Source organism: Pristis pectinata, chromosome 16 (assembly GCF_009764475.1).
Source record: "Pristis pectinata isolate sPriPec2 chromosome 16, sPriPec2.1.pri, whole genome shotgun sequence".
NCBI lineage: Eukaryota > Metazoa > Chordata > Chondrichthyes > Rhinopristiformes > Pristidae > Pristis > Pristis pectinata.
Genome location: NC_067420.1, coordinates 6,726,604 through 6,754,572, shown reverse-complemented (window position 1 = coordinate 6,754,572; position 27,969 = coordinate 6,726,604). Strand labels below are relative to the sequence as shown.

Below are 27,969 nucleotides of genomic sequence, written 5' to 3'. Positions count from 1 at the left end.
TATCCCATTACTCTGCTCTCACTGGGCAGTGTGCAAATATCAGGTATTAAAACCTTAAACTGTCTGAATTTTATGAAAATCTAATCTGGGCTAATGACAGCTTTCTATGTGGCGCGGCAGTGGAGCGAGCTCATTTACATTCTGACGATCAGCTCCCTGCTGACTCACTTTTGGCTGGGCCCACAGATTCATTTATCCTCTCTCCCCGAGCGGCAGCTTCCTCCGATCAGCTCGTTGCATTAGAGTGAAGGCTTCAGGAGGTCTCACAAAAGCAGGGTAAAGTGGCTCTGGGGAACATTATGCCCTGCTAGGGCTGGTGAGAATGGAATTTTACTTGCCAATAACATGCAGCACCAACAATTTATTAACTCATGACAGGACAGAACATAGCTTTATAATAGTCACAGTATATATTTTCTCATCATGGTGAGGGTTGCTTTAGTGCACATCAACCAGTCCTGTACAGGTACCACAGGGGTGGATTATCACTGGGTGGTAACTCTCATAGAAAATAGCATCAGCCATTTCAGTCTTTTCTTTAAAAAAAAATAAACTCCAGGATGACAATTTTACTGGTTTGTATTTTAATTGCAGTGAAGAAGTTGGGAATATGGAGGAATGCAGAATATATTCAGTCCAAAAAAAAATTCTTAACCTCTCTCCCCCACCAGACCGTAAAATGCTCAGGTCAAAGTTAGAACTCGTCATTCCTGTTCCCAATTATAACAGTTCAGGTAAAAATTCTTAAGAGCACTAGAGGCGTACGCCACACAGTTCTGGTCACCCCATTACAGGAGTGACGTGATCCCGCTGGAGAAGGGGGTAGAGATTTCTAAAGGTGCCACCAGCTTAGGAAAACTGTAGCTGTGAAGGTTTGGACAGGCCGGGATTGTTTCCTTTTTAGAGGAGGTTGACAGGGAACATAATTAAGGTGTTAAATTAAAAATTAATTATGAGGGTCCTCGATCATCTTAGGCAATCCCTCGGGTTTTGTGGGTAAACTAATGAGGCTACTGTGGGAAGGTGCAGATGCTTCCATGGATGGGGCAGGAGGTGGGTGGGTGTGTAGTTTGAGAGGTGGTTCACCCCTTCCGCTGCTCACGCAGAGCCTCCGTGCTCTCTCGGAGCACAGCCTGGAGGTTTTCAACACCACCTGTGATGTTCCTCCTACACTTTGAGGTGGTTATGGGCAAGAGGGGTCAAGGGAGAGCGACTAGGAAGGACTTCTTATCCGCTTAGCTGAAAGGGGGGGGCACAGGTATGAAGTGATTGGTAGGATTAGAGGGAAGGGAAGACACATTTAAAAAAACTAAAAGATGCAGCGGGTGTCTGGAGCTCATTGCCTGGAACTATGGGACAGGCAGAAACTCTCACTGCACTTGAACAGTGCCTGGATGTGTAAGCCATGACCTGCAGAGCTACAGACCTAGTCTCTGAGGGGGAAGGTATTACATTGGGTGGCTGGTTCTCGACTGACACTGATGCGATGGTCTCAGTGTGGGAAATAGAACCACAGAGCTGTACAGCACAGAAACAGACCCTTTGGTCCATCACATCCCTGCTTACCACCAAGTACCCACCTACCCTAATCCCATTTACTGGCACTTGGCCCATTCTACACCCCATGATTCTATTGATATTGGTTTACTATTGTCACTTGCACCGAAGTACAGTGAAAAACTTGTCTTGCGTAATCCCCAACCCAATTATCTAATGCCACCACTCATTGCTCAATCCCAGAAGGGAGAAGGTTTTACCTACACAGCCAGCTTGCCCCACATGCTAATTCCTGTAACGCAAGAACACCGTGCTTCTTCAGACGGTCAGGTCAGACCTGGCTCATTGCTTCATTTCTGGGGGGATCTGTGGTGGTGTCTGGATTCCATCACCCACACTACAAGCCGTGAGGAGCAACATGCCAGGGAAACCAGTCTGGGATTGCACTCGGGCTCACTTTGACATGGAAGGGATGCTCTGGGCTTGTGTAGTGCCAGAGAACAACATTTACCTCACGTCTTCCAATAATCACAGATAGGACCAAGACAACTGATAAATACTCTCTTAACTGCAACCTGCACACAGCAAGATCCCAGAGATGATAAACAAGGATAAATACTGTCCAGGATACCCTACAGATATCCCGTGCTTCCTACCAAATAGGATCTTTTCCATCCAAGGTTAGTGTTCAGATTAACATCTTATCCAAAAAGGTTTTCCCACTGATCCTCCATACAACACTGAAGGCTTTGGATGGTGTGCTCAGATCTCTGGGTGGTGCGCTCAAAACTCCTGGTCACAGTCTCACAGGTTTATGGAAGATTAAATTTAATGCTGCATTTCTTACTCTACAACAGTGACAACACTTCAACTGTGAAGTGCTCGGGAGGTTGTGGAAACAAAAACCTCCCACATTGCTTCAGCCCTGCTCTGCTGATGGAATTCAGATAGATATCATCATTGTCCCCAGACACTCTACAGATGGTGAGGGAGTCCTCCTCGTGTTCTGATGACAATGGTAAGGACACCACATGAACCCCTTGCTCTGCAGAGAGTGCTACGGCATTTCTTTACATCTCTGAAATGCATCACCAGCAAAAGAAAAAAAAATGATCCAGCCACTCACTTCTTTGCTGTTTATGGTACGTGCCTGTAAACAGAATCCCTGCTGCTTTACTGTACATCGATTTGTCCAACTGCATTGAGTACTCTGGGTCATCAATGGACACAACTACACAGATATAAGCTATGACCGTAAAAACAAAAGAAATGCACAAATTGAGCATTTGGATGAATTTACTCGATGATAGATGGTGAAAATGAAATGGACTATTTCTAAAAAAGTATCTTAAAGACATGGATACTTTGAATGATGCAAGTTGATGATAATCAGCTTGAAGTAATGAATGGGAAGAGTCTGGTCATGATTTTTATTCCTCTCCTCTGCCAGCCTGAGTTGACCAGAACTAAGTGGGAAAGGGTCATGAATTGGCCCCTGGTGCTTGGGGTACAACACAAGGATTGCTGGGCCATTTTACTGCAAGGTGCCTTCAGTGTCTGCTCAAATCCACAACAATCGAGTGGTGGCAAGTGTTCTCGATCTACACAAAATGCACAACATAGAAACAGCCAGCCAGCTCGAATGGTCTATGTTGTCACTTTTGCTCCCAACCAGTCTCTTCCCAGCTCTCTTCATCTAACCCCCATCTGCACATACCTCTATTTCCTTCCTCCCTCATGTGTTTATCTGTGCTATTAGCTTCAACCTCTCCACGTGGTAGCAAATTCGATTCTGCATTTATTAGAAAGGAAAGGTAGATCAGAAGATAACAAATTTGGTTCCATAAAATATGAAATAAAACAGGCTTTAATACTCCAGCAGTGTCACCGGTTGTTATCTCCACTATCCCTACCGTTCACGTGAATCGCTGCAACTCTGCCAAAACTGGTCTCCAATAATCAAGGCTGTAGTGCCACAGGACCCCCAGCGTTCAAGGCTGTAGTGCCACAGGACCCCCAGCGTTCAAGGCTGTAGTGCCACAGGACCCCCAGCGTTCAAGGCTGTAGTGCCACAGGACCCCCAGCGTTCAAGGCTGTAGTGCCACAGGACCCCCAGCGTTCAAGGCTGTAGTGCCACAGGACCCCCAGCGTTCAAGGCTGTAGTGCCACAGGACCCCCAGCGTTCAAGGCTGTAGTGCCACAGGACCCCCAGCGTTCAAGGCTGTAGTGCCACAGGACCCCCAGCGTTCAAGGCTGTAGTGCCACAGGACCCCCAGCGTTCAAGGCTGTAGTGCCACAGGACCCCCAGCGTTCAAGGCTGTAGTGCCACAGGACCCCCAGCGTTCAAGGCTGTAGTGCCACAGGACCCCCAGCGTTCAAGGCTGTAGTGCCACAGGACCCCCAGCGTTCAAGGCTGTAGTGCCACAGGACCCCCAGCGTTCAAGGCTGTAGTGCCACAGGACCCCCAGCGTTCAAGGCTGTAGTGCCACAGGACCCCCAGCGTTCAAGGCTGTAGTGCCACAGGACCCCCAGCGTTCAAGGCTGTAGTGCCACAGGACCCCCAGCGTTCAAGGCTGTAGTGCCACAGGACCCCCAGCGTTCAAGGCTGTAGTGCCACAGGACCCCCAGCGTTCAAGGCTGTAGTGCCACAGGACCCCCAGCGTTCAAGGCTGTAGTGCCACAGGACCCCCAGCGTTCAAGGCTGTAGTGCCACAGGACCCCCAGCGTTCAAGGCTGTAGTGCCACAGGACCCCCAGCGTTCAAGGCTGTAGTGCCACAGGACCCCCAGCGTTCAAGGCTGTAGTGCCACAGGACCCCCAGCGTTCAAGGCTGTAGTGCCACAGGACCCCCAGCGTTCAAGGCTGTAGTGCCACAGGACCCCCAGCGTTCAAGGCTGTAGTGCCACAGGACCCCCAGCGTTCAAGGCTGTAGTGCCACAGGACCCCCAGCGTTCAAGGCTGTAGTGCCACAGGACCCCCAGCGTTCAAGGCTGTAGTGCCACAGGACCCCCAGCGTTCAAGGCTGTAGTGCCACAGGACCCCCAGCGTTCAAGGCTGTAGTGCCACAGGACCCCCAGCGTTCAAGGCTGTAGTGCCACAGGACCCCCAGCGTTCAAGGCTGTAGTGCCACAGGACCCCCAGCGTTCAAGGCTGTAGTGCCACAGGACCCCCAGCGTTCAAGGCTGTAGTGCCACAGGACCCTCAGCGTTCAAGGCTGTAGTGCCACAGGACCCCCAGCGTTCAAGGCTGTAGTGCCACAGGACCCCCAGTGTTCAAGGCTGTAGTGCCACAGGACCCCCAGCGTTCAAGGCTGTAGTACAGGGGGCATGCCTCCAGTTGTCAGGGCCCAGAGTTCTGGAAAAACAAAACCACTCCACTATTGCTCCTCCTCCAATATTCTTTTAACATCCAACTTTTGACCCACATTTTCATCATCTTGCCATTACTTCTGTGGCTTAGAATCAATTAAAAAAAACACTCCTGAGAAACTGGTTGGGACGTAGAACTCAGAAGTTGTTATTTGCTATCAACCCATTACAGGGATGGTGACAGTAAAGGAATTGGGGTGGGATGACCGTGGGTCAACAGGGCACCGAGAGGAACCAGGTACACTTTGGGGAAAGAGAATCTAGTCTTTTTCACATTTGCAAGCAGAAAAGAGACTTGCAATTCTATGCCTTGGAACCAAAATATCATTAAACATGACACTGGTAGACAGCGAGGTGAAGTGCCTTTCAAAATAAAACATTTGCAAAAAAAAAAGCCTGCAGTGGATTATGAAAGCAAATCTTTTCCTTGGGTTTGTCGCAATAGAACAGATGCCAGACAGTGAGAAATAGCAACTGAATCGCGAGGTTCTGTGAGCACCTGATGTCTGATGCCAATGTGGTTAACTCACCTGGATTCAATTACCATACTGCATAGCATCTTCAATATGCATTATTTATAAATGCATAGTCAAGTACGCCAAGCACAGTTGGTCAGGTAAATTTGTCTCAGAGAATGGGTAACGACAATGAGTGCAGTGCAGTGACTTTCCTCAATATCTCTCTGCTGCCTGAAGTGTGATTGACAATTCTATTCCACTCCTCCAACAAAAGATATTAGACAGTGATTGGAACACCGACAGCTCACTCAGCATGGACCAAGCATCAAACCAGCAACCCCACCTTGGGCAGCACCCTTACCTTATCCTGCCCCACCACCAGAGATGCCAGCTTTAAATTGGTTAAGGATAATGGTTCAACAATGCCCATTCTTATCTGCTGGCTTTTCTCTTCTGCCTTAATGTCCCAGCTCCGTCCTACCTGAACTTTACCTTCACGAGCCTTCCCCTGGCCCTCGCTGGTGGGCTCTGGCTACCCTTCTGGGGGTGGGGAAATCAGTTCCACCTACACAGTGTCCATTGCTCCTGTCTGTATGAGCTTGCCTGTGGATGGAGAGCAGGACTGAGGTCACAGCTCCTGGCTGGTGTGGAGCTACACACCCCAGTACTGTATCAGCTGTTTTGCCACATTAAAATTGATGAACCCTCACACTCAGATCCTCGTGCTTTTTCTCCTGTCTTTCAAAATGTATTCTCTCACAGTCTGGTCCGCATCTAATTGTCCTCGAAGTGATGGTGGTCAACTTCCACCTTCCTGAACCACAGCAGTCCCTCTGGTGAAGGTGTTCCCACAGTTCTCCTGGCTAGGGAGTGCTAGGATTTAGATCCATGGACAATCAAAGACCAGCAATATCTCCTAGTCTTTTGGAATTTGCTGCAATATTCTGCCCATTGACCACCCTGTTCGCAATTCAGTCTCTCAAATGGTTGAAGCTGCAGACTTTTCCTTCAGTGAGACTATAGCAATAGTAGACACGAGCGACTACAGACGCTGGAATCTGGAGCAACAAACAATCTGCTGGAGGAGCTCGGCCGGTCCTGATGCAGGGTTTTCGACAATCCCTTTCCTCCCCACAGATGCTGCTCGACCGGCTGGGGTTCCTTTGGCAGATCGCTTGTGGCGGACATAGGAAGTCTACATTCTTGGGAAAGGTCGAAGGGACTGTCACAAATTTAACATTTGGGTTACAAATTAAAAACACTCAGATCCCAGTCTCGTTGATGGGTTAAAAAAAAACCAAAGGGATAAAAATGGTTGTTCAGTATGAAACAGAGTTGTCACGGTTCCTAGGGTGTCCAGGGATGGAAGCAGGGAACCTGCCATAGGGTACAGGCCAGCTGTTGAGGGCCAACCATTCACCAGCACCCTTAATGACACCCCAAACATAATGCCTCATTTTTCCCTATCCATCCATCCCTGAACTGCTGCAGCCATCCAGTTACTATTACGGCTGGACACCCTGTTTATTCTGTGTGTTTGGACACACACGAGCTATTAGACCAGAGGAGCCATCGTGGAAAGAGCCAACAAGTATCACTGCCCATCAAGCACTTCGTTTCAGTCGTTCAAGTCACCCAGCGGGCTGTACCCAGACATGTGAAACAAGCCCAGGAAGCGGGTCACAGAAACAAACTACTGGGAGAACTCAGTGGGTCCAATGATTTGCTTTTTGCTCGTTTCCAGTACCTGCAGTCTCGTGTCTCCAGAGAACAAGTTGACCAAGTGACACGAGCCCAGCTGATCCTCCTCACGATCCGTATCTCAGGTATCAGCAAGTACTTAACAGTAAACTTGAACCTGCCCTAACATACAACTGGCAACCAAACACCAATAGAGCTCCAGTGACCCAGGTTGAACCCTGACGTGTGGCACTCTGTGTGCAGAGTTTCCATGTTCTTCCTGTGACTGCATAGGTTGCCCCCAGGAGCTCTGGTTTCCTCCCACACCTCAAAGACGTGGAGGATGGTAGATTAACAGGCTGTTGTAAATTGCCCCTAGCGTGTGTAGGTGAGGGGTAGAATCAGGGAGGAGTTGATGGGAATGTGGGGGTTAGTGTAAATGGAGACTTCATAGAGTCATACAGCACAGAAACAGGCTCTTCGGCCCAACTGCTCCATACTGACCACAGCATCCTCCCTGTTGCCCACCCTCCAAGCCCCTCCCCTCCATGTACCTATGCCTCTTAAATGCTGCAATTGTCCTGGCCTCGACCACTTTCTCTGGCAGCTCATTCCAGGTACTCACCACCCTCTGTGTGAAGAAGTTAATGGCCAGCAGGGAGTCTTTTTCTGTGCTGTGTGAATTTTGGGGTGGGGGGTGGAATTGATGGGAATGGGGATAGAGTAAGATGGGGTTAATGTAACTGGATGCAGACTTGATGGGCTGAAGGGCTCATTTCCAATGCTATGTGGTGTCTTTATGATTGTTATCTGTGCAGTGAGATTGCCCAGAGGAACTACACCCCATAAATTTCTTGCAGTTGGGAGAGGGCATGTGTTAGGGGGGCATCCCATATGCCAGAAGTAAACCCAACCTGCACTACCCTCCCCTGTTAACTGAAGTGAAACCCCCCCCCCCCCTTACAGAAGGGATTGAATCCTGCTTCCCAACTCCATCTGCTGAGATTGCCCTCTGGATAAACTAATTTTAAAATACAAGGCTACTATAGGTCCAAGAATACGCTGAGGTTGCAGGAGAAAAGAGTGTAGTACGCATCAAGAGGGGAGAGTCAGACACTGACAACCCTCAGCTCTCTGTGGAGATCACGGCGGACAGTGCAAGAGCAGATACAAAAGGCTCGTTCTTTTTATTCAATGAGCTGAGTGAATTAACTTGGAGCAGCAGAGACTCTCTTTCTTTCAGTGAGAGCTGGCTACTGTTTATGTAGATGTGAAGTAACAGATCACTTTTGACCTACATTTGTCACATGCATGTCTGTCTGTCTATTGTGCGGGCAGAAGAGAAGAGAATGAGGCCCCTTTAAAACCTCGAACAGTGAAATCTGTTGTGCACTTCATTCAACGGGCTTTGGTTGGTGGGGGAAGGGAAGACAACGTGGACTTTCTCTGCATTTGGAGGAATCCTCGCTGAGCAAGCCGTCCGTCCAGGCTGCTACGTAATACTGCAGACAGCGGAACTCTGCCGGTGTCTGATGCACTTCACCCAGCACCGCACACAGGCTGTGGAAACAGGAATGGGACAAGGGAGCACAAACTCAGACTGCTCTTCAGCAGCAGCCAGGACCTGTCTCACCCATCACTTGCCGTTTTGTGTGCAAATATGAACAATGGATGTGACAAGAGGGAACAGCAAACTCTTTACATAAATAAACTCCCAGGAAATGGTTAAAAAGTACTGACAAGTGGAAGGGAGGCGAATTTGGCAGACGTTCCTATTCTTGTGAGACAAATCACTGCAAGTCCCTCAAAAGTGAAATGCTGTTAGAAGCATGAAATGAGGAGGTGGCAGAAGAGAGAAAAAAAATTGCAGTCGCAACAATTTTATCTTTGTATTGTCCTCACTGCAGTAGTGTTTTGGTGCATTTTATTTCATTCTTGTGTACAGATGCTGCAGTTTCTCAAGAACTCCTTTCAGCAGCTGAAGCCCTGCCACGTCAGAGGAGCCCTGTAACCTTTGGACGTAGCCCCTCGAGGTTTTAGTTGACCTTCCCCTCCCCCACCCACCCCCCCCCCAAATAAAAAGCAAAGCCCTTCTGGAGGAGGGAGCAGTCTGCATTTTTTGCCATAATTGAAGAATGAAGGGCAAAAAAACAAGACAGTTCCATTAAAAGAAAAAATATTAAATGGGAGCTATTTTTGTTAAAACCTTCCAACATCACATCCAGTGACATCTGCCGTTTCAAAATCAAATGCAAACCCCTTTTTATGCTTTGCTCTTCTAGAGTGTGATGCGGGGGGGGGGTGCAAGAGGGAGGGCAGTTGGAGGATTGCGCTAACTCTAGGAGTTACCCCTGCCTGATGTCAAAGTCTTCCTACTCAATGATGGCAACTGCTTTAATTAATGCCTTTAACTCAGACAACACAACACACATTAGGCGCACTTCAGAGACCACACAATGAAGGCCCTTGAGGTCTCTCTCTCTCTTTACCACATAGCAACAGTGCAAGAGCCAATCATCAATGTTAAGCTGGGGGAAGGGGTGTTTATGGGGCAGGAGGAATGGACATAAGTAGGGGGTAAAATACACCTGTCACCTTACTGCAACAGTTCTAAAATTAACCACTAGCACAAAGACCAGCAAACACTTCTGCACCCAGTTTATCTGCATATCCCAATCAGCCAGAGAGACACATTATGCTGGCTGCCTTCAAAAGCTGGGTATCGCACTCTGTAAACACAGGATACAGCCGCCCAGCCACCAGCGAACCTTGCAATCCAATCATTCATTCTTATTCAAGATAAGAATCACCATTAACTTGATATTGCTTCTTAAAAAAAAGAAACTTGCTAAGTCAGTGATGAAATATCACTGGGGACAGATAGTTTCGGAAAGCTCAGTGCTTTCAGGTGAACGCGACCTCTGACGTCCTGAAGGACTTCCGAGCCCTACCCTGTCTGCTGACATACACGGAGAATTGGTGAAGATGCTGACACCCCACAGATTTTATACTGCAGCACAGGGAGAAATTAAACCCTGCAGCGAGAGTCACAGAAGTAACCAATTGTTTCAGTAAATGAGGTCTACAAAGATGGCTGTATCACTGACTGAGGTGCCCAGAGCACATACACCTCGGTTACACTGACTAGTTTAACATAGCCTGTTACTGTGAGCGGTAGGTTGCCAACTCACCTGGAGAATTCAGAGGCATCACCTCACCTCCAAATGCTCCGCATCCTGTCCCGTCCTTGTGTTTGCCACACCTGCCCTCGACAAACTGGAGAGGGAATCTGAATGGGTTATTCAAATGACCCCAACTCACAGTCAAAGCTTTCCAGCATTAAGCAGCAATGTTCCACAAGGTAATTCGCCACACGATTATTTTTAGTGGCCCATTGACTTTCCACCTGCATGAACAATCGGAGATCAATGTCCTTCAGGTCAGTTCTGGGGTGTTGGCAATAGAAGAGCATGGATGTTCGGAATTCTCCTAGACCCTGATCCCCGTCGCAGTAACAATCTGCCCTGATCCTTTACATTCTGTTATGGTTATATGGGATCCCTGCATTACTTTATTACCAAAATGTTTGGCGATCTGTCCTTCAAGTGGAAACTGTCAACCTCGTTCATTCCACCCAGAACTGTAGAATGCCTTTCAGCCCACGAGGCCGATTTTAGGGCAGGAGCTTCCTTTGGGATTGCAGTGTTGTACACTCCCAACAGGTTGCAGTGTCAGTAGCACTAATGCAGCTTTAATGTAGGTTTGTCCCAACAGTAGGACAGGTGGAAAGGTGCAGCCAAGTGCATTAAACCTGCATTTACATAGCATGTTTCACACCCTGGATATGTCTTGCAGAGCTTCACGGGCAAGGTAGTATTTCTGAAATAGATGTTTTAACAAGTGCGGCAGCCAATTTGCAGACAGCCCAAAATGAACAAGATAAATTTCCAGAAAAACCTGGTTTTAGTGAGTTGGTTCAATGATAAATATTAACCAGGCTTGCAAACTTCCCTGCTGGGCTTTGGATTTTCATTGAAATTGAAATTTTGGGATCAGGGTATTTAATACCTTTTCTGCTATTTGCACAAAGTGGTGTCAACTTGCTGCAGTACTTCTGGTGAAAGTACCCCCAACAGTGATGTTGGGAAGGGATTTCCAGGATTTAGACCTAGTGATGATGAAGGACCCCTGATTTCAGAGGCAGGATGGTGGACTTGGGGCTACCCGCCAGGGGATGGTTGGGGGGGGGGGGGGGGGGGGGGGGGGGGAGGGTGGGGGGGGAGGTGGGAAAGTGTTCTTATATGCCTGGGGTGTCAGGAAGTAAATCACTTGTCACAGGATACCCAGTCTCTGATCTGCCAAAGCGTTTGGTGTAACTAGCTCATGTATTCAAAAGGCATTACCACTGCCAAGGATAGGTGGGTTGACTCTTTCATTGGAGATCATCAGTAGCTAACATTCTTTGCTGCGAATATTACTCATCACTTATTGGTCCATGCCTAAATCTTGTCCACACCTTGCTGCATGCAGGCATGGGCTGCTTCATTTGCTGAGTTGCAAATGGAATTGAACATTGTGTCATCTCCACTTGACTTTATATAATGGAAGGAAGATCACTGATGAAGCAGCTATAGATGACAGGGCCTTGGACACTGGCCTGAGGAACTCCTGCAGTGATGTCCTGGGGCTGAGATGATTGACCTCAACAACCACAACCATCTCGGTTGTGAGGTACGACTCCAACTGTTGTGGAGTGTTTTCCCCTTGATGCCCGTTGACTTCAGATTTTAACCAGGGCTCCTTCATTCCACACAGTCAAATGTTGCCCCGATGCCAAGGGCAGTTACCTCACCAATTCGGTTCCTTCATCCATGTTTGGACCATGAGCTATGGAGCAGAGAATGGTCCTGATGAAATTCAAATGGCATTGGTGAGCAGGTTATTGGTAAGTGCTGCTTGATAGCACCAATGGTGACCAGCTTGTTGATAATGGGAATGGATTGACTGGACAGCAAGTAGACAGATCAGATTTATTCTATGTTTTTGTGATCACAACATACCTGGGCAATTTTCCACATTGGCAGGAAACTGGAATAACTTGGGCAGAAGTGCAGGCCTTCAGAAGTGCTCCCAGAACGTTGACTGTCCATTGCTCTCCACAGATGCTGCCTGACCCGCTCAGTTCCTCCAGCACTGTGTTGTTGCTCCCAGGACGTTGCCGGGTCCTTGCTGTATCGTGTTCTCAGTTGTTTCTCGACAACACGCGGAGGGAATCAAATTGGCTAAAGACCGGCTTGAGATGGTGGGGAAGCCAGGTTGAATCATCCACTCATCACTCCTGGCTGAACATAGCTGTGAACGCTTCCTTTTCTTTAGCACTCACACTCTTGAGCCCTGCCATTATTGAGGATGAGAACGTACTTGGAGCCACTTGTGTTGGACACTTGATCGCCCACCACCCTTCATTAGTGGATGAGGCAGGATGGAAAAGTTTTGATCTGATCTGCAGGTTGTGATATCACACAGCTTTTCAACACTAAAAGCTGCAGAGGATGATACCAGGTTGATGCCTGGTTCTGCTCTCACACATCCTTCTGTGCTCCAAGGAATCATCCCAAATACACACCAGGGTCTGAGCTTGCAGGCTGCACAGCACACGTTTCTGCTGCTGTCAATGGTCCAAAGCCTCATGGATGCCCTGCTATGATCTATCAAATCTGTTCGGAGTACTGTCACACAACACCACGCGGGTAGTCACAGTAAGGAGATGCGACTTTCTCTCCACAAGGGCTGTGCAATGGAATTGGGTCCATTACGTCCCCTTGGCTCAATGTGTCATCCTAAAAATCAGCATTTTTGACAGTGCAATCCTCCCCTATTTAAGCCGAAGGTGGGAGATGCACTTGTTTAGTGCTGGGGAGTCTGTTCAACATAGTAAATCAGGCGTGGGCCATTATCGATCATGATGTTCCACCCAGGGACACCTTGGAGATCTAATAGGAAAACTGTAGATTCTGGAAATTTAAAATAAGAACAGATTTCCGCAAATGCTCTGTAGATCCAGCAGTATCTTTGGAGAGAGGGATTAGAATTTTAGGTAGAACTGATGAAAGGCTATAATCGATCTGAGACATGAACCATTTTTCTCTTCCCAGATGCTGTCTGTCCTGCTGAGTGTTTCCGGCATTTTCTGTTTTTATGTCAGAAATGTTGTTCAATATGGTGTCTACCTCTAAATGGGTCAAGACTAATGCAAGGGAGATGCGATCGGGACATTTAATATTATGGTACTTTGGAAATTATTCAGCACAGAACATTTCTAGACAGCAATCTTTGCAGGTTCACTTTCAGTTGTACAGGCACCAGATTTGTCTCTTGAAATGTAAAGAGATTATTTTTGTTTGATGGGACATTAAAATACAATGGCCAGTATTGGAGTGTCTTCTCACGGTTTTAGTCAGCCTTCAGCTTCTGCTGGTGGGCTGATCCACTCAGACCAGAATACCCCAGCATTGATGCCCAGTTAGAGCAACAATGCCTCACTGTACAGTATGTGCCCGGAGTGGAGACAGCCCTCTGCAAGCTTGCACGGGGGCTTCAACCACAAAGCATCTGTGGTAATTTTCTGTGTGCTCAAGCAAGACCCAGGACCATTACTGCAGTAAGGATCAGCGTCTCAGAGTTGGGGTGCAAAGGCAATGGGAGCACGCTGGTCATAAATTGTTTTACACCCTCCCCTACCCCAAAGATAGTCTTTAAAGCATCAACCAAACTGACTAGGGGGAATTTGAACCACAGAGAAAGGAAAGAGATGCTTCGATACAACAGCTGTCCCCATCGCTTCCTCCCCAGGTTGTATTGGGTCTATTTATACAACATTGTTAAACAGTCTCAAGCAGATTCCAAACACATGCTTTTCCTTTGGGACATATTACAGGCAGCACACAACACTGCCACAAGGTAGTGCCTTTCAGGGGTGTAGACCTTTACCAGGCAAAAGGCACCCACTTTCGTGCCTTGTACCCATCATTCGGGAAGCCTAGTTACAGGGATCCAAGAGTACCTCCCCACTACTGAAGACAGCGGCATTTCAAATCAGATGTCACATGAGCTGGGTTTGAGAGCCCTGCTTTTCACATACAGTGAAGACTTTGCGCAGTTTCCGCCAAGCTCCATCAGCCGACACAGAGAAGATCCTGAATGTCTACAACTCCGCCACCAGCCCAAGGTGGCTTCCCAGCCAATGAGGGACGGCCATTGCAATGTTGGGGAATACAGCAGCCAGAGCAACAGTCGGATAAAGAACTGATTATTCCATCAGAGCTGTAGAGAGATACAGCACAGGCCCTTCAGCCCATCGAGCCCACACTGACTATCAGCCACCCATTTGCACTGCATTAATTTTCCATTCTCCTCAAATTCTCCCCCTCTCCGATTCTATCACACACCCATGCACAATTAACCTACCACCCCACAAGTCTTTGGGACGTGGGAAGAAACCGGAGCACCCGGAAGGAAAGTCGCATAGTGACAGGAAGAACGTGCGAACTTCACACAGACAGCACTCCGAGGGTCTCCGTTGCTGTGAGACAGCATCTATACTAGCCGTGCTACAGTGCTGCTCATCCTGCTGAGACCATCTGAGGGAGAAGTACTCACCCACATATTTTGACACAACGCCCAACTCTCCTTCCAAGGGAAGGTTTTGCATCTGGCCGAGAGGACAGTTGACCAACTCATCCGAGAGGATAATTCCCCAATGGTGATCCGGCCTGGATTATCTGCTGACATTTCTTGAATGGCGTTGGGACTTCTGACCTCTTGCATCTCTCTCATTACCAAAGTTCAGGAGGCCTTCAGTCAATGGATTTTTGTTCTTTGGAAATATGAAGTCCTCATTGCTATTGATCACATCACCGACCAAAATAAAAACATTCTCACACCATATTACACTACGAAATGCTTTGCCATAAATATGGGGTAGGGACTGCAATATTACCCAACTTGATGCACTTGGGAAGTGCTGCGTTGTCAGAAATGTCATTTTCTGGATGAGGCCATTATGTAAGGCCCCTTTGGCACCTGTCCATCTGTGGGCAAAGACATATTTCAAAAGATGACCAAAGAGAAACTTCCCCAATGTCCTGGTTATCACTCGTATAACATCACGAAACTGATTACCTGGGTATTCCTACTGCAGTTTATGGGCCTCGCTGTACACAAAACCACTCATTTCGGACGTTACAATGGCAGCTACATCTCACAGGTTCTGATGGCACCCGAGAGATGTAGCTGCCGTTGTAATGTTTGAAACGAGCTACTTCAAACTCAGAAGTGTGAATAAAACCATATAGATTCTGCCACTCCCGTTTAGATTTTTGTTTAAGATATCTTTATTAGTCACATGTACATCGAAACACACAGTGAAATGCATCATGTGCATAGTGCTCTGGAGGCAGCCTGCAACTGTCGCCATGTTTCCGGTGCCAACATAGCATGCCCACAGCTTCCTAACCCGTACGTCTTTGGAATGTGGGAGGAAACCAGAGCACCCGGAGGAAACCCACGCAGACACGGGGAGAACGTACAAACTCCTTACAGGCAGTGGCTGGAATTGAACCCGGGTCGCTGGTGCTGTAATAGTGTTATGCTAACTGCTACACTACCGTGCCTGTATTAAAGGATCCAGAATTCTCATGCAACTGGCAAAAATGTAAAAATATTATGCAATTTCATAATTTTTTCCCCAAATACACAAATGGGAATTCTGCAATCATGTTCATGTGCTGTCTCCCAGCTAAGTGGTAGCCAGCCAGGCTGTCTGTAAGAATTTATACATAGCCTAAATAAGTGAATTTTATTTCAAGTACTTTGCAAAATAACTATGAAATAACATTTTTAGTGTATTACATAAGGGGAGTACAGTTGTAGGCCGATTAACAGCAACATCCTCTGAAGATTTGGTACTTTATGTGATGGTGGGTACTATTATTTGACTTACTTTTGCTGTACTTTACATTAACACTGTTTAGCCTTAAAATATAGAATTGCAGAGTAAAACATTGTTATGCTTGAGGAGCGTTTGATGATTCGGGATCTGTACTCGATGGAGTTCAGAAGGATGAGGTAGGGGATCTCATTGAAATCAACGGAATACTGAAAGGCCCAAATAGAGTGGATATGGAGGGGATGTTTCCATCAGTAGGAGTGTCCAGGATCCGAGGGCACAGCCTCACAATGAAGGGACGTCCCTTTAAAACTGAGACGAGGAGGAATTTCTTCAGTGAGAGGGTGGTGAATCTGTGGAATCTGTTGCCACAGATGGCTTTGGAGGCTGAGTCATTGGGTGTATTTAAGACAGAGATTGATAGGTTCTTGATTGGTAAGGCGGTTAAGGGGAAAATGGGGTTGAAAAAACGTCAGCTATGATTGAATGGCAGAGCAGACTCGTTGGGCCGAATGGCCTAATTCCGCTCCCATCTCTTACGGTCTTATTTAAAAGGGTAAGGAGATTACCTATAGTTTGGCAATTTAAAGGTTTCCACATTGAATACTAGTGTGTGATTTTTTTTTGGACAAAATTTTCATGCAACTGGCTCCCCCAATTCCCCATCGATGTTGGATGGCTGGGAGTTTGCTGTAGGTTCCAGCTCTGGTCGCCAGACTGTGGGAAGGATGCGACTGTACTAGAGGGGGTGCAGAGGGGATTCACCAGCCTGGTTTGGAGTGTTTCAGTTAGGAGAGACTGGATAAACTGGGTTTGTTTTCTTTGGAGTGGAAGGGTCAGGAGTGGGGAACCTGATCGAGCTATGCAAAAAGTTATGGAGGGGTATAGATAGGGTAGGTAGCAAGAATAATTTTATCCCCCTAGTGCGGGTATCCAAGACAAGAGGCCACAGGATTAAGGAGAGAAGTCGGAGATTCTGAGGGAATCGAAGAGGGGATTCTCCCTTGCCCTCCCCCACAGTGGTTGGAGTCTGGAACATGCTGCCTGAAGAGGCAGTACAGGCAGAGAGAACATTTAGACAGCATCTAGACAAGTACCTGAAATCGCCATGGCACAGGAGGTTACAGACCTAATGTGGGGTAAATGGCATTAACGTAGATAGGTACAATGGGTAGCATGAACACAGTGGGCCGAAGGGCCCCTTCTGTGCTGTATGACTCCATGACGTCCTTTTCCATGCACTTGGGTGTGGCAAACAGAAGTGGCCTAGGATGACTACCTTTCCAACAACCCTGCTATCTACCGCACAAGTGTCCCATCCCCGGCACCACAGAAGGGTTCATTGTACAAGCCCTAACCTCACAATGTTCAAGAAACCATGCTGCAGAGGACCACTCATGGACAGACTGGCTCACTGTCCACACCACAGAGAGCTCTGGTAGAAGGATTAGTGTTTAAAAACATTGCACAGACTTCATGTGGAAGACTCCCCATTGTTCACCTGCCCTTCTGGTGTGCTTCCTCCAAGGGGCAGGCACGGTGGTGTAACAGTTAGCTTAATGCTATTACAGCACCAGTGACCCGGGTTCAATTCCCGCCGCTGTCCGTAAGGAGTTTGTACGTTCTCTGTGTCTGCGTGGGTTTCCTCCGGGTGCTCTGGTTTCTTCCCACATTTCAAAGACGTATAGGTTAGGAAGTTGTGGGCATGCTATGTTAGCGCCGGAAATGTGGCGACACTTGCGGGCTGCCCCCAGAACACTCTATGCAAAAGATGTATTTCACTGTGTGTTTCGGTGTACATGTGACTAATAAGTCTTGTGCACTGAACCTCCCCACTCCAGTTTCCAGTGTGGAATATTTCTGCTCTCTGGATTACTGCCTTTTGCAGTAAGGTGACAACCAAGGCACTCAAAGTTACCATAATAAATTGCAACTGGCCCAGATCTCAGGTAGATGGATATACAAGACCTTGTGCAAACAGAGAAAAATTCTATGGAAAGGAAACAATTAGAAGGATATCAGGGAGAAGACACTGCCACTCAGAAGAGACAACCATCATCATTTAGTTCTGTTCCACCTCAAGGTGACCTCTCACCCACCTTCCCCACAAGCAAAACCCAAACTCATCCTCCCAATTGGTTAATTTTATTTTGTTCTCAGAATACCTGCATCAAAACACCTCCTACTTGTAAAATCTTGTTTTCCCTTCCAAATGCCGAACACAAGAGGTAGGGATGAGGGGCATGGGGGCTAGCAGACACACACAAAGCTGGACTGGGAGAGTAAGTGACAGAGTCGCTCAATGGGTAGAATCGACTCTGGTTCCTTTACAACAAATTAATCAACAGCAGAAAGGTAAAACCTGCAGAACCTGCATCATGTCTAGACAGTCGTAACAAAGAACAGATAAAGTACTCAGGCAAGCAGAGGCTGCAGTTTTCTCATTACATGCAGGAGCTGCATTTATGCTGTTTCAGCTGCAGGAACTTAAAAGGTGCTTTTTGTAAAAAAAATCACTGCGCTCGTCCCGAAGACTGGCTCAGGGGGAGCTGCCTGCATCAGGACTGATTTGGCTACTACTTTTTTCACTGTTCCCCAGGGGAGAAAAAATGTAAAGCCAGTATATAAATCAACTCAAAAAAAGAGTGCCCTATGGGTATCGTACAAAATGCTGGACAGCACAATTCTTTGCAAGGGCACAAACCAGACATCCACTTGTACACGTGGATCGACTTATGTTGGCCAGTAAGGTGCGGACCTTGAATGGCCAGTAAGGTGCGGACCTTGAATGGCCAGGACTGCTGATTGGAAACAATCCCACAGAAAAGGTTGGGAATTACAGCATTCATTTAAATGGCGCCTTTAACCTTGCAAAGCATCCCAAGCTGACTTGTCAAACAAAAGTTAACATCAAGCCACATCACGAGACGTTAATTCAGACAACCAAAGGGTTGGTCAAATAAACAGGTTATTCAAAAGCATTTTGAAAAGATGAAGTATGCCACACCCTACCCTCAACACATCAGATTACAGATCTTATAAAACAGTTTATACAAAATATCAGAGTTTTAACCTGCAAGACCAACCAAAATGTGGGGAGTTCTATGTAAGGAGTGGTCAAAGGAATATCCACTAATTGCTGCTGTAGGCAAGTTTTTCCATCACTGTACATGCCAACAAACTCAACTTGAATACTGGAAGCCAGCTATACACATTTTACAAATATCAAGCTCCTAATGTGCATGAAACAATCAAATATGACCCAGAAATTGGGAAGTCTCAACTAATACCAAGTCTAGAGTGAAAACCCCACCAAGGATGGATGTATAATTGCGGGAGTCATGGCATGGTAGCACAGCGGTTAGCGCAACGCTATTACAGCGCCAGCGATCGGGGTTCGATTCCCATTGCTGTCTGCAAGGAGTTTGTACGTTCTCCAATGTCTGCGTGGGTTTCCTCCGGGTGCTCCAGTTTCCTCCCACATTCCAAAGACGTACGGGTAGGTTAATTTGGGTTTAAAATGCGCGGCGCGGACTTGCTGGGCCAGCAGGGCCTGTTACCATGCTGTAAATAAAATTTTAATTTAAAAAAAAGGGTCCCTATATGGGAGAGATTTACAAGCCTGATCAATGGAGAAAGGGGTAGGTAGAGATGCTCAGGACACTCAAAAGGCAAGCAACAGCATGGGCACCATCACCATCAAGGTCAGCTTGTCAAAAATCTTTTGGAATCCATTGTACAACATAAGAGCAGGGCAATCTGCCCCTTGAGCTCATCCCATTATCCAATACAGCCAATCCTGGACCTTGATCTACTTTTTCTACCCCATCACAACATCCCTGGATCTCCTTAACATCTAAAAAATATTAGTCGTGTTCGAAAACAATTGAGCACACTACCCTATGGAGAACAAATTGCAATGATTTACAATGGTCCCTAGGATCATTTTGGTAAATCTCTTTCACACCTTCTCAAAAGCCTTCACATCTTTCCCAAGTTCTGGCACCCTGAACTGGACTCAATACTCCAGCTGTGGCCGATCCTGCGATCCAGAAAATATTGCTTTTGAGGTCTTGCCTCTAATCTCACTCCAATCTGCCGGTAGGACCTCCATCTCTCCTACTTAATCATTTGTACCAATATGGACCACAACCCCTCCACCACAGGTACCTCCCTGCATCCCTCACACCCCCTTCAACCTCCCGCACCCCCCCCCCATCCTAACCTCCCAGAAGGTTCTCTGTTCACAAAAGTAGTCAGTCCTAGCATCAAGGAAGCAATATACCAGCCAGAAAAAATACCTCTCTGCTCTCACCATCGCCACCCATATAAAATGACCAAATTCTCATTGTGTCAGCTCTCCTGATCTTAGACCTGTTTAGAGTCCCTCCCTTTAATTTTTCTTTAGTAATGTCGTTCACTTCATCGTCACTGGATTCCTGATTCTATACAATTTCTGATACATTTATCGCCGTTTACAGTGAAAACATTTACAAAACATACCCAACTTCTGATGAGAGTGGCTTTTATGCCATTTCAATCAACTGTGGCCAAAAATTGGTATTGGTTTATTATTGTCACTTGTACTGAGGTACAGTGAAAAACTTGTCTTGCATACCGATTGTACAGGTCAATTCATTACACAGTTCATTGAGGTAGTACAGAGTGCATTGAGGTAGTACAGGGTAAAAACAATAACAGAGTACAGAGTAAAGTGTCACAGCTACAGGGAAGCGCATCGCAGGTAGACAATAAGGTGCAAGGTCAAACAAGGTAGATCGTGTTCATCTCATTGTATAAGGGAACTGTTCAATAGTCTTATCACCGTGGGGTAGAAGCTGTCCTTGAGCCTGATGGTATGTGCCCTCAAGCTCCTGATGGGAGAGGAGAGAAGAGAGAATGATCCGGGTGCGTGGGGTCTTTGATTATGCTGGCTGCTTCACCAGGCAGCGAGAGGTATAGACAGAGTCCACGGAGGGGAGGTTGGTTTCCGTGATGCGCTGGGCTGTGTCCACAACTCTTTTTTTAAAAATTTTATTTACAGCATGGTAACAGGCCCTTTCGGCCCAATGAGTCCACGCCGCCTATTTTAAACCCAAATTAACCTACTTGTACGTCTTTGCAATGTGGGAGGAAACTGGAGCACCTGGAGGAAACCCACGCAGACATGGGAGAATGTACAAACTCCTTACAGACAGCGACGGGAATTGAACCCCGATCGCTGGCACTGTAATAGCGCCATGCTAACCGCTATGCTACCGTGCCGCCCAGTTTCTTGTGGTCCTGGGCAGAGCAGTTGCCATACTATGCCATGATGCATCCAGATAGGATGCTTTCTACGGTGCATCAATAAAAGTTGGTGAGTGTCAGAGGACGTGCCAAATTTCTTTAGCCTCCTGAGGAAGTAGAGAACTGGTGGACATTTGGTGAGCTAGATGGCAGTTTAAGCACAATCCAGCAGTTTTACCACAATCCAGCAGTTTTATGGTCACTGTTACTATTTGCCTTCAACCCTCCCCCCACAACCCCCCTTCCCCCCCAAACTTCACTGCTACCATTGAGAGATTTGAACTTCAGTGTCTGCCTAGTTGATCCAGCATCTTAACTGCTACACCATCACTACAACCTTGACTTGATCTCAATGGGACTCACATTTGTTAAAAGAAAGAGTTCAGCAAGATAAAAGATGAACACTTTCTTACCCCTCCCAATTTTCCATCTTATATTTCACACTAATTTACTCTCATTCCATCATTTCCCTCCTTCAACATTCTGGTTCAATGTTATCAGTTCTTAAAACAATCCCAAAGCTCAAGCACACTAAAATACTTGTAATGTTGTCAAGAAGAATAATCTAATCCTAGCCTGAACCTCATTAGCTAGCAGCGGATGGATCACTACCTTTGTAATTCACAGTGAATGTGCATTCCATTGAGAAATAAAAAGTGCGCAAAATATTTCTTTAGGCAATGACCAGTGTTTTGTTTTATAAATGCCAGATCTTATTTCGAAGGAACACGAAACAGACAAGAGGCTGTTGGGAGTCCTGCAGGGCAACGGAAAGGTACAACATTACTCCAAGCATTTTGGCAGCCAAGAGCTTCTTGTCACTTCATGCTGGGCACGCCACTGCTGAATTTTCTGCTCTCTGATTCAATGCTGCTTTTCCCCATCTGTTGCTATGCTGGAACATTAGTCATACCCACCTTTCTGCCATAACTAAGGCAGTGCTTGGAAAGCAGCAAGTCTTGTTATGTTAAATCATTGAAACAACCAAGTGCCTAACTTTTTTTTGGAAAATAATGATTAGAAGTTTGTGGAATATGGTGCAGAGCAAACAATTCCTTTCTATTGATTTTTTTAAAAAAATTGCAATTAAAAAGGATATAGGACAATTGATCAGGAGAGACAGGAAGAGAAAAGCAATAATGTGGATAGTTTCTACTTAACCCAGGGATAGTTAAAGTAAATTGGCAATAGTTCGAGTCATCCTGCTGTGTTGCTCTAAGAAAAGAGAGACAATAAACATTGCACATCATATAACAGACAGAAAATGCTGGCAATACTCAGCAAGTCAGTGTCTGTGGAATGAGAAGCAGAGTTGGTACTTCACAAGGAGTGGGGGGGGGGGGGGAATAAAAATTAGGAAACAAGTTTCAGGTTGCTGAGAAAGGTTGTGTGCATCTGTCTGCCTGCCTTGCACATTCCTGTCTATGGTGTGAGAATTCTTTTCCACACAAGGGCAACAAGTTCTGGAAATCACCATCTTAAAATAAAACAGGAACCCCCGCCTTCTCCACCTATCCCATTTACAAAGCAGTTCGATATGCATTAACATAGCATCATGCATGGCCAAAGACCAACAAGCTGGGAAATAAAGATCAGGTAGGATAGCATGGGTTCAAGGGCTGAATGGTCTCCTTGTGAGTAGTAAATTTCAATGACCTGCAAGGGTTGGAGCAGCAGAAAACCACTTGGATTTTAAAAACTGATTTATAAAATCCAGCTGAAATAACATCAAAAATCAGAAAGTGACACAGATGCTTATCCAATTTAGGAAAACACAGCTGGCTGAGTAACTGCCCCCTACTGCTGTCCAGAGCTGACGACGCTCTTCCTCAAATAGGTTCTAATCCCTGAAGCACTTGTCGGCAGGGACAGCTTCTACTTCACATTAAGGGCAGTGGGCTCATGGGGGGGGGGGGGGGGGGGGGGGGGTAGCTGTTTTGTCACCATGGTAATGCTACTTTATTTAAAAGGTGGTAGAGCATTTGATCTCTCTCTCTCCCCCCTCACCACCCAACTGCAAATGGCTTGGAACTTGCTGAGTTGACAGAGGAATGGAGCTGTCACCAGCTGGTGTGGGGTGGAGGGGAGGCAGGGAGTGGTGGGGAGTGTGCCTCCACCATGAGGGGGAGACGAACATTGACATTCCTCCTACAGGAAGGATGCTCTGCCTATTGCCTCTGCACCAGTTCGACAACAGTTATTCCCACCTCACTGTGTGATCTTTGCAAAGATGCTTCAGCATTGCTTCTTATACCATTTACCCAGTTCCCTCTTACACAATGGCACGATTGCACTTAGTAGCAATTTGATTCCAAATTCTCATTACTGCAAGTGCTCTTCCCACTTCCTTTGCACTAATCAGAAATTTATGCCCCTTGTGACAGATTCATAAACCAGTGGAAATCATCTCCCACTATTTACTCTCAAACTGCATCTGAAAGATTTACAAAGTCTCTCTACACAAGAACCAAAAAGAAAAATGCACACAACCTCCTTTGCAGCAAATGCGCACATTATTTGGGACTGATGCTTATCCTTGGGAATTCTATTATACATACTGGAAACCGCTCATCAGTCAGCAGAGAAGGGAACCAAGGAGCATTGAACTCTCTCCACATCGGTGACAGACAGTGGATTGGGAGCCCCATACAGAGACTGAAAAAAAAGGCCGTTTTTCCCACTTGCATTTAAAACATGCTAATGCAAATGTCACTGTACTACATAAAGCCAACTCATCTCATTTAACTCCTCCCCCCTCAAATCAGCTCTCTTTTTCATCCTAAATCTCACTCCCAAGACAACCAGTGTAGTCTACAAGGGTCCTAAAAGGGGCTGTCCACATAGATTTATTTACATTACTTAAATAAGCAACGGTACATCACTAAGAGAATTCACAGTATTAAGCAGCACTGACTGCAATCCACGCTTCAAAAAGTTACATTGGAAGTGTAGCAAACAGCGAGCACCTTGCTGTAGTTTTAACCACAGTTCCAGGATGGATGGACACACAGCAGATGGAACTTAAATGCTGAGCAATGCAAAGTGGTGGGTTTTGGCAGAAGAGATGAGGAAGACAATATAATACTTACAGTATAACTGCAAAGTGTGCAAAACCTCTGTATAGGTGCACAAGAAAGATCGTTGAAAGTGACAGAATAATGAAATGAGGAAGCGACTACAACAGCAAAGGAGATCCCTGGGCTCTTTAAAAACAGAGGCACAGGAGAGGAGGAGGTTATGTCAAAGGTTTATAGAACACTGGTTAGGCCACATTAGAAGAAAAGATGTAAAAGGTTTAGTAGAATGGCTCAAGGGATGAGGGATTTTGGATTTGTGGATAAAGTGGAGAAGCTGGGATTGTTCTCCTTAAAGCAGAGGTCAAGGTGATTTGTCAGTGTCCAAAATAAATCTGGTCGCCCAATTACTGGAAGGTTGTGGATGCTTTGGAAAGGGTGCAGGAGAGGTTCACCAGGATGCTGCCTGGATTAGAGGGCAGGTGCTACAAGGAGAGGCTGGACAAACTTGGGTTGTCGTGAGTGGAGATAAGTTCAAAGGAGATGTGTGGGGCAATTTTTTTTAAACATAAAGAGAATGGTGGGTGACTGGAATGTGCTACCAGGGGTGGAGGCAAATGCGATAGGCACATGAATGTGCAGTGAATGGAGGGATGGAATTAATTTAGTTAGGCATTTAATCACTAGTTTAATTAGTTCAGCACAACATCATGGCTGAAGGGCCTGTTCCTGTACTGTTCTATGTTCAACATGCTTCCATTGATGAATCAGTCAAGGACGCAGGTTTAAGGTAATACAAGATTTCTTTACTAGTCACACGTACATCGAAACACACAGTGAAATGCATCATCTGCGTAGAGTGTTCTGGGGGAAGCCCACAAGTGTTGCCACGCTTCCAGTGCCGATATCACATGCCAACAACTTCCTAACCCGTACATCTTTTGGAATGTGGGAAGAAACCGGAGCACCCGGAGGAAACCCATGCAGACACGGGGAGAACATACAAACTCCTTACAGACAACGGCCAGAATTGAACCCAGGTCGCTGGCGCTGTAATAGTGTTACTCTAACCGCTGCACTACCACGCCTGCCCCTACACTACCGACAGGCCAGGGGTGTCAGCAAATTTCATGATCAACAAAGTCAGTCCTTGGAATGTTAATGGTAGCAGCAGAGAACTGGGTAGATGTAGGGAAATAAAAATTGCATAGCCATGGAGAGGGAGTTGGGGAATGGCAGTGGCTAGAGAGCTAACATGACCTCCGAGTGTGCAGTGAAAATTTTTAAATTCCATGTTCCTACAATATATAAATATGTATCTTTCCTGCAAAAAAAAAATCAGGTGGGCAGACAGGAAGAGAGGAAAAAGGAACAAAGACCAAAGTTAACTTTCAGCTGCTGGTAGTCTTTTAACAACAACGAGGGCCAGTTGAATGCAAGTTTACAGCTCAGGCTTTGGGCAACACAGGGCGTTCAATCAGTCAGTAACCAGAGTCCAGCACTTCCATCCACAATAAGTGTCAGAATGCACCTGCGAGATGCCTCAAGCAGCACCTTGAGGACATGAGGTGCAGGGTGCTGCACCCTGATCCTCTGAAGAGACCATCCTCCAAGGAGCAATCAACTCCCTTTGAGAAGGAACCAAAAGGTACACGAGAGCCACATTGGCAGATTGCTGTACAGAGCTTGGTTTCCCCTCAGATTGTAAAATTACTCTAAACTTATTCCTCACTCAGTCATCATTCATTCTTTTCCTACAAGATCCAATACCTTGGCTGCTTTCTTAGTCTATCTATGCACACAGTGTGAAGAGCATGCCCAAGCCAGAAATTACAGCACCAGGAGGGCCTCTCTGCTGGGCATGCTCCAACTAGGCCCTCCTGCAATCTCGCTTTCCCAGTCTTCCCTTTCACTATTTATTCCATTCCTGCCTCTCACCATAACAGGAGGATCCAAAATGCTGCACAGCCACTTCTGAATGACACTCGCAGACTGTGGCTGCTCTACAACTGAAGTAATCGCCTGACTATCACAATCGGAAACCAAGGATGAGAAAGACAACAAAAGATTTCAATCACACCCATTCAGTGGCAGTTGCTGGGGCATCAGGTGGCTGGCTTGGTCTTTCCAACAGAGTGGTGCTTCTGCGATGAGCAATGGTAATACACTTGAGGAAGATGAGAGGCAATACAGGTTCATGCTGCAGAACAAATGGGCATGTTTGTAATCTGGGACCAGTTGGAGTTTGAAATCTAGGGCACGTTGGAATCTCCAGTTAATTGAAGATACCCTGCATGGATCAGCTTTGGCAGGTTCAGGCAAATTTTGTGACAAGGAAGTTTCTCGGCTTACATCATTCCACAAAGTAACGTGCCTAGTACAACCAGAATGGTAGTACCCAGATTTTACTCTGCCTGCGAGACTCAGGTTTGGAGACAGAAAATGTTGGGAATACTCAGGCAACATCCGTGCTGAGAGTAACTGAACATAGTATATCAACCCGAAACATTAACTCAGTTACTCTCTCCATTGATGCTGTCTGCCCTGCTGAGTATCCCCAGCCTTTTCTGTTTTCCATTTCAGATTTCCAGCATCTTGCTTTTTGAAACCTTGTTGGGGTCATGAGAGAGTTCAAACAACTTTGGAGCCTGGTGAAAAACTCAGAGCAGACATCGAGTGAACTCTGCCCTTAGCACGCATAGACTTTCGTGTGAGAAGTTAACTTGATTTCATGCCAGTTCTTTCCAAGAGACCCGAGTAAAAGATTCCAAGGCATTTTGTAGAGGAGTTTACCCTCCGTCCTGTCACCAAGTATGCTAGAAAAGACACAGCAAACTTACTTAACATCACTTTCTTTCTCCCAGCAATGGGGAAATCAAGAACTAGAGGACATTGGTTTAGAGTGAGAGGGGGAGAGACCTGATAGGAACCTGAGGGGCAACTTTTTGCACCCAGAGGGTAGCTCGTATATGGAACGAGCTGCCAGAGGAAGTGACTGAGGCAGGTACAGCAACATTTAAAAAAGGCACTTGGACAGGTACATGGATAGGGCCAAATAGGACTAGCTTAGATGGACACCTTGGTTGGCATGGACCGGTTGGGCCAAAGGGCCTGTTTCCAGGCTATATGACCATCACTCCTTTAGATAATTTGTTCATTATCTCTTATGGAAGATGCCACGCAAGCATCTCACTGGAAATGTTTCATAATATTCCTGGATAACAAAGCTGGCCTGCGGTCAGTCATCCCTTGGCTGTTAGCGGGACCTTGCCGTCTGCAAATTAGCTGCCATGTTTCCTACTACATGACAGTGACTGCACTTCAAGTACTTTGAGACATGCCAAGCTTGAGGAATGCTGGACAAATGCACTCGTCAGAGTGCAACAGTCAGCGCTGAAGAGCAAGGCAAACAACACCTCGATCATCAACTAGGAGACAAAAGAAATATGTGAAGGTGAGCTGGGTGTCAGAAGGAAAACCACTTCGAGAAGAGCATCTCACTGGAAACGTTTCATCATTTTCCTGGATAACTCACAGCAGGCCCGTGGGAGACGATTTAAGCAATCAGAGACCGGCTGAATCACAGTTACATAACAAAAGAACATTGCTTAGCAGCACATCAACAACCCTCTTTTCCCCCATTCCCTCTTCACCCTCCCCCTCCCACACCAAATCCTTCCCCAAATTCGTATATTCCCCCCCCCCAAAAAAAAACCA

General features: G+C 46.5%; 1 protein-coding gene across 6 annotated transcripts in view; it reads right to left on the bottom strand.

Annotated features, from left to right (window-relative positions):
- Positions 1 to 27,969, bottom strand: part of LOC127578888 (protein TMEPAI-like) — a 90,450-nt gene that overhangs the window by 26,734 nt on the left and 35,747 nt on the right. For 4 of the 6 annotated variants that reach the window (XM_052031428.1, XM_052031429.1, XM_052031430.1 and 1 more), the window contains exon 2: positions 3,215 to 3,289. The exons of the other annotated variants lie outside the window; for them this stretch is intronic. In XM_052031428.1, coding sequence (XP_051887388.1) covers positions 3,215 to 3,289 — 75 coding nt within the window. The remainder of the gene's footprint in view (positions 1 to 3,214; positions 3,290 to 27,969) is intronic. 6 annotated transcript variants of the gene reach the window in all.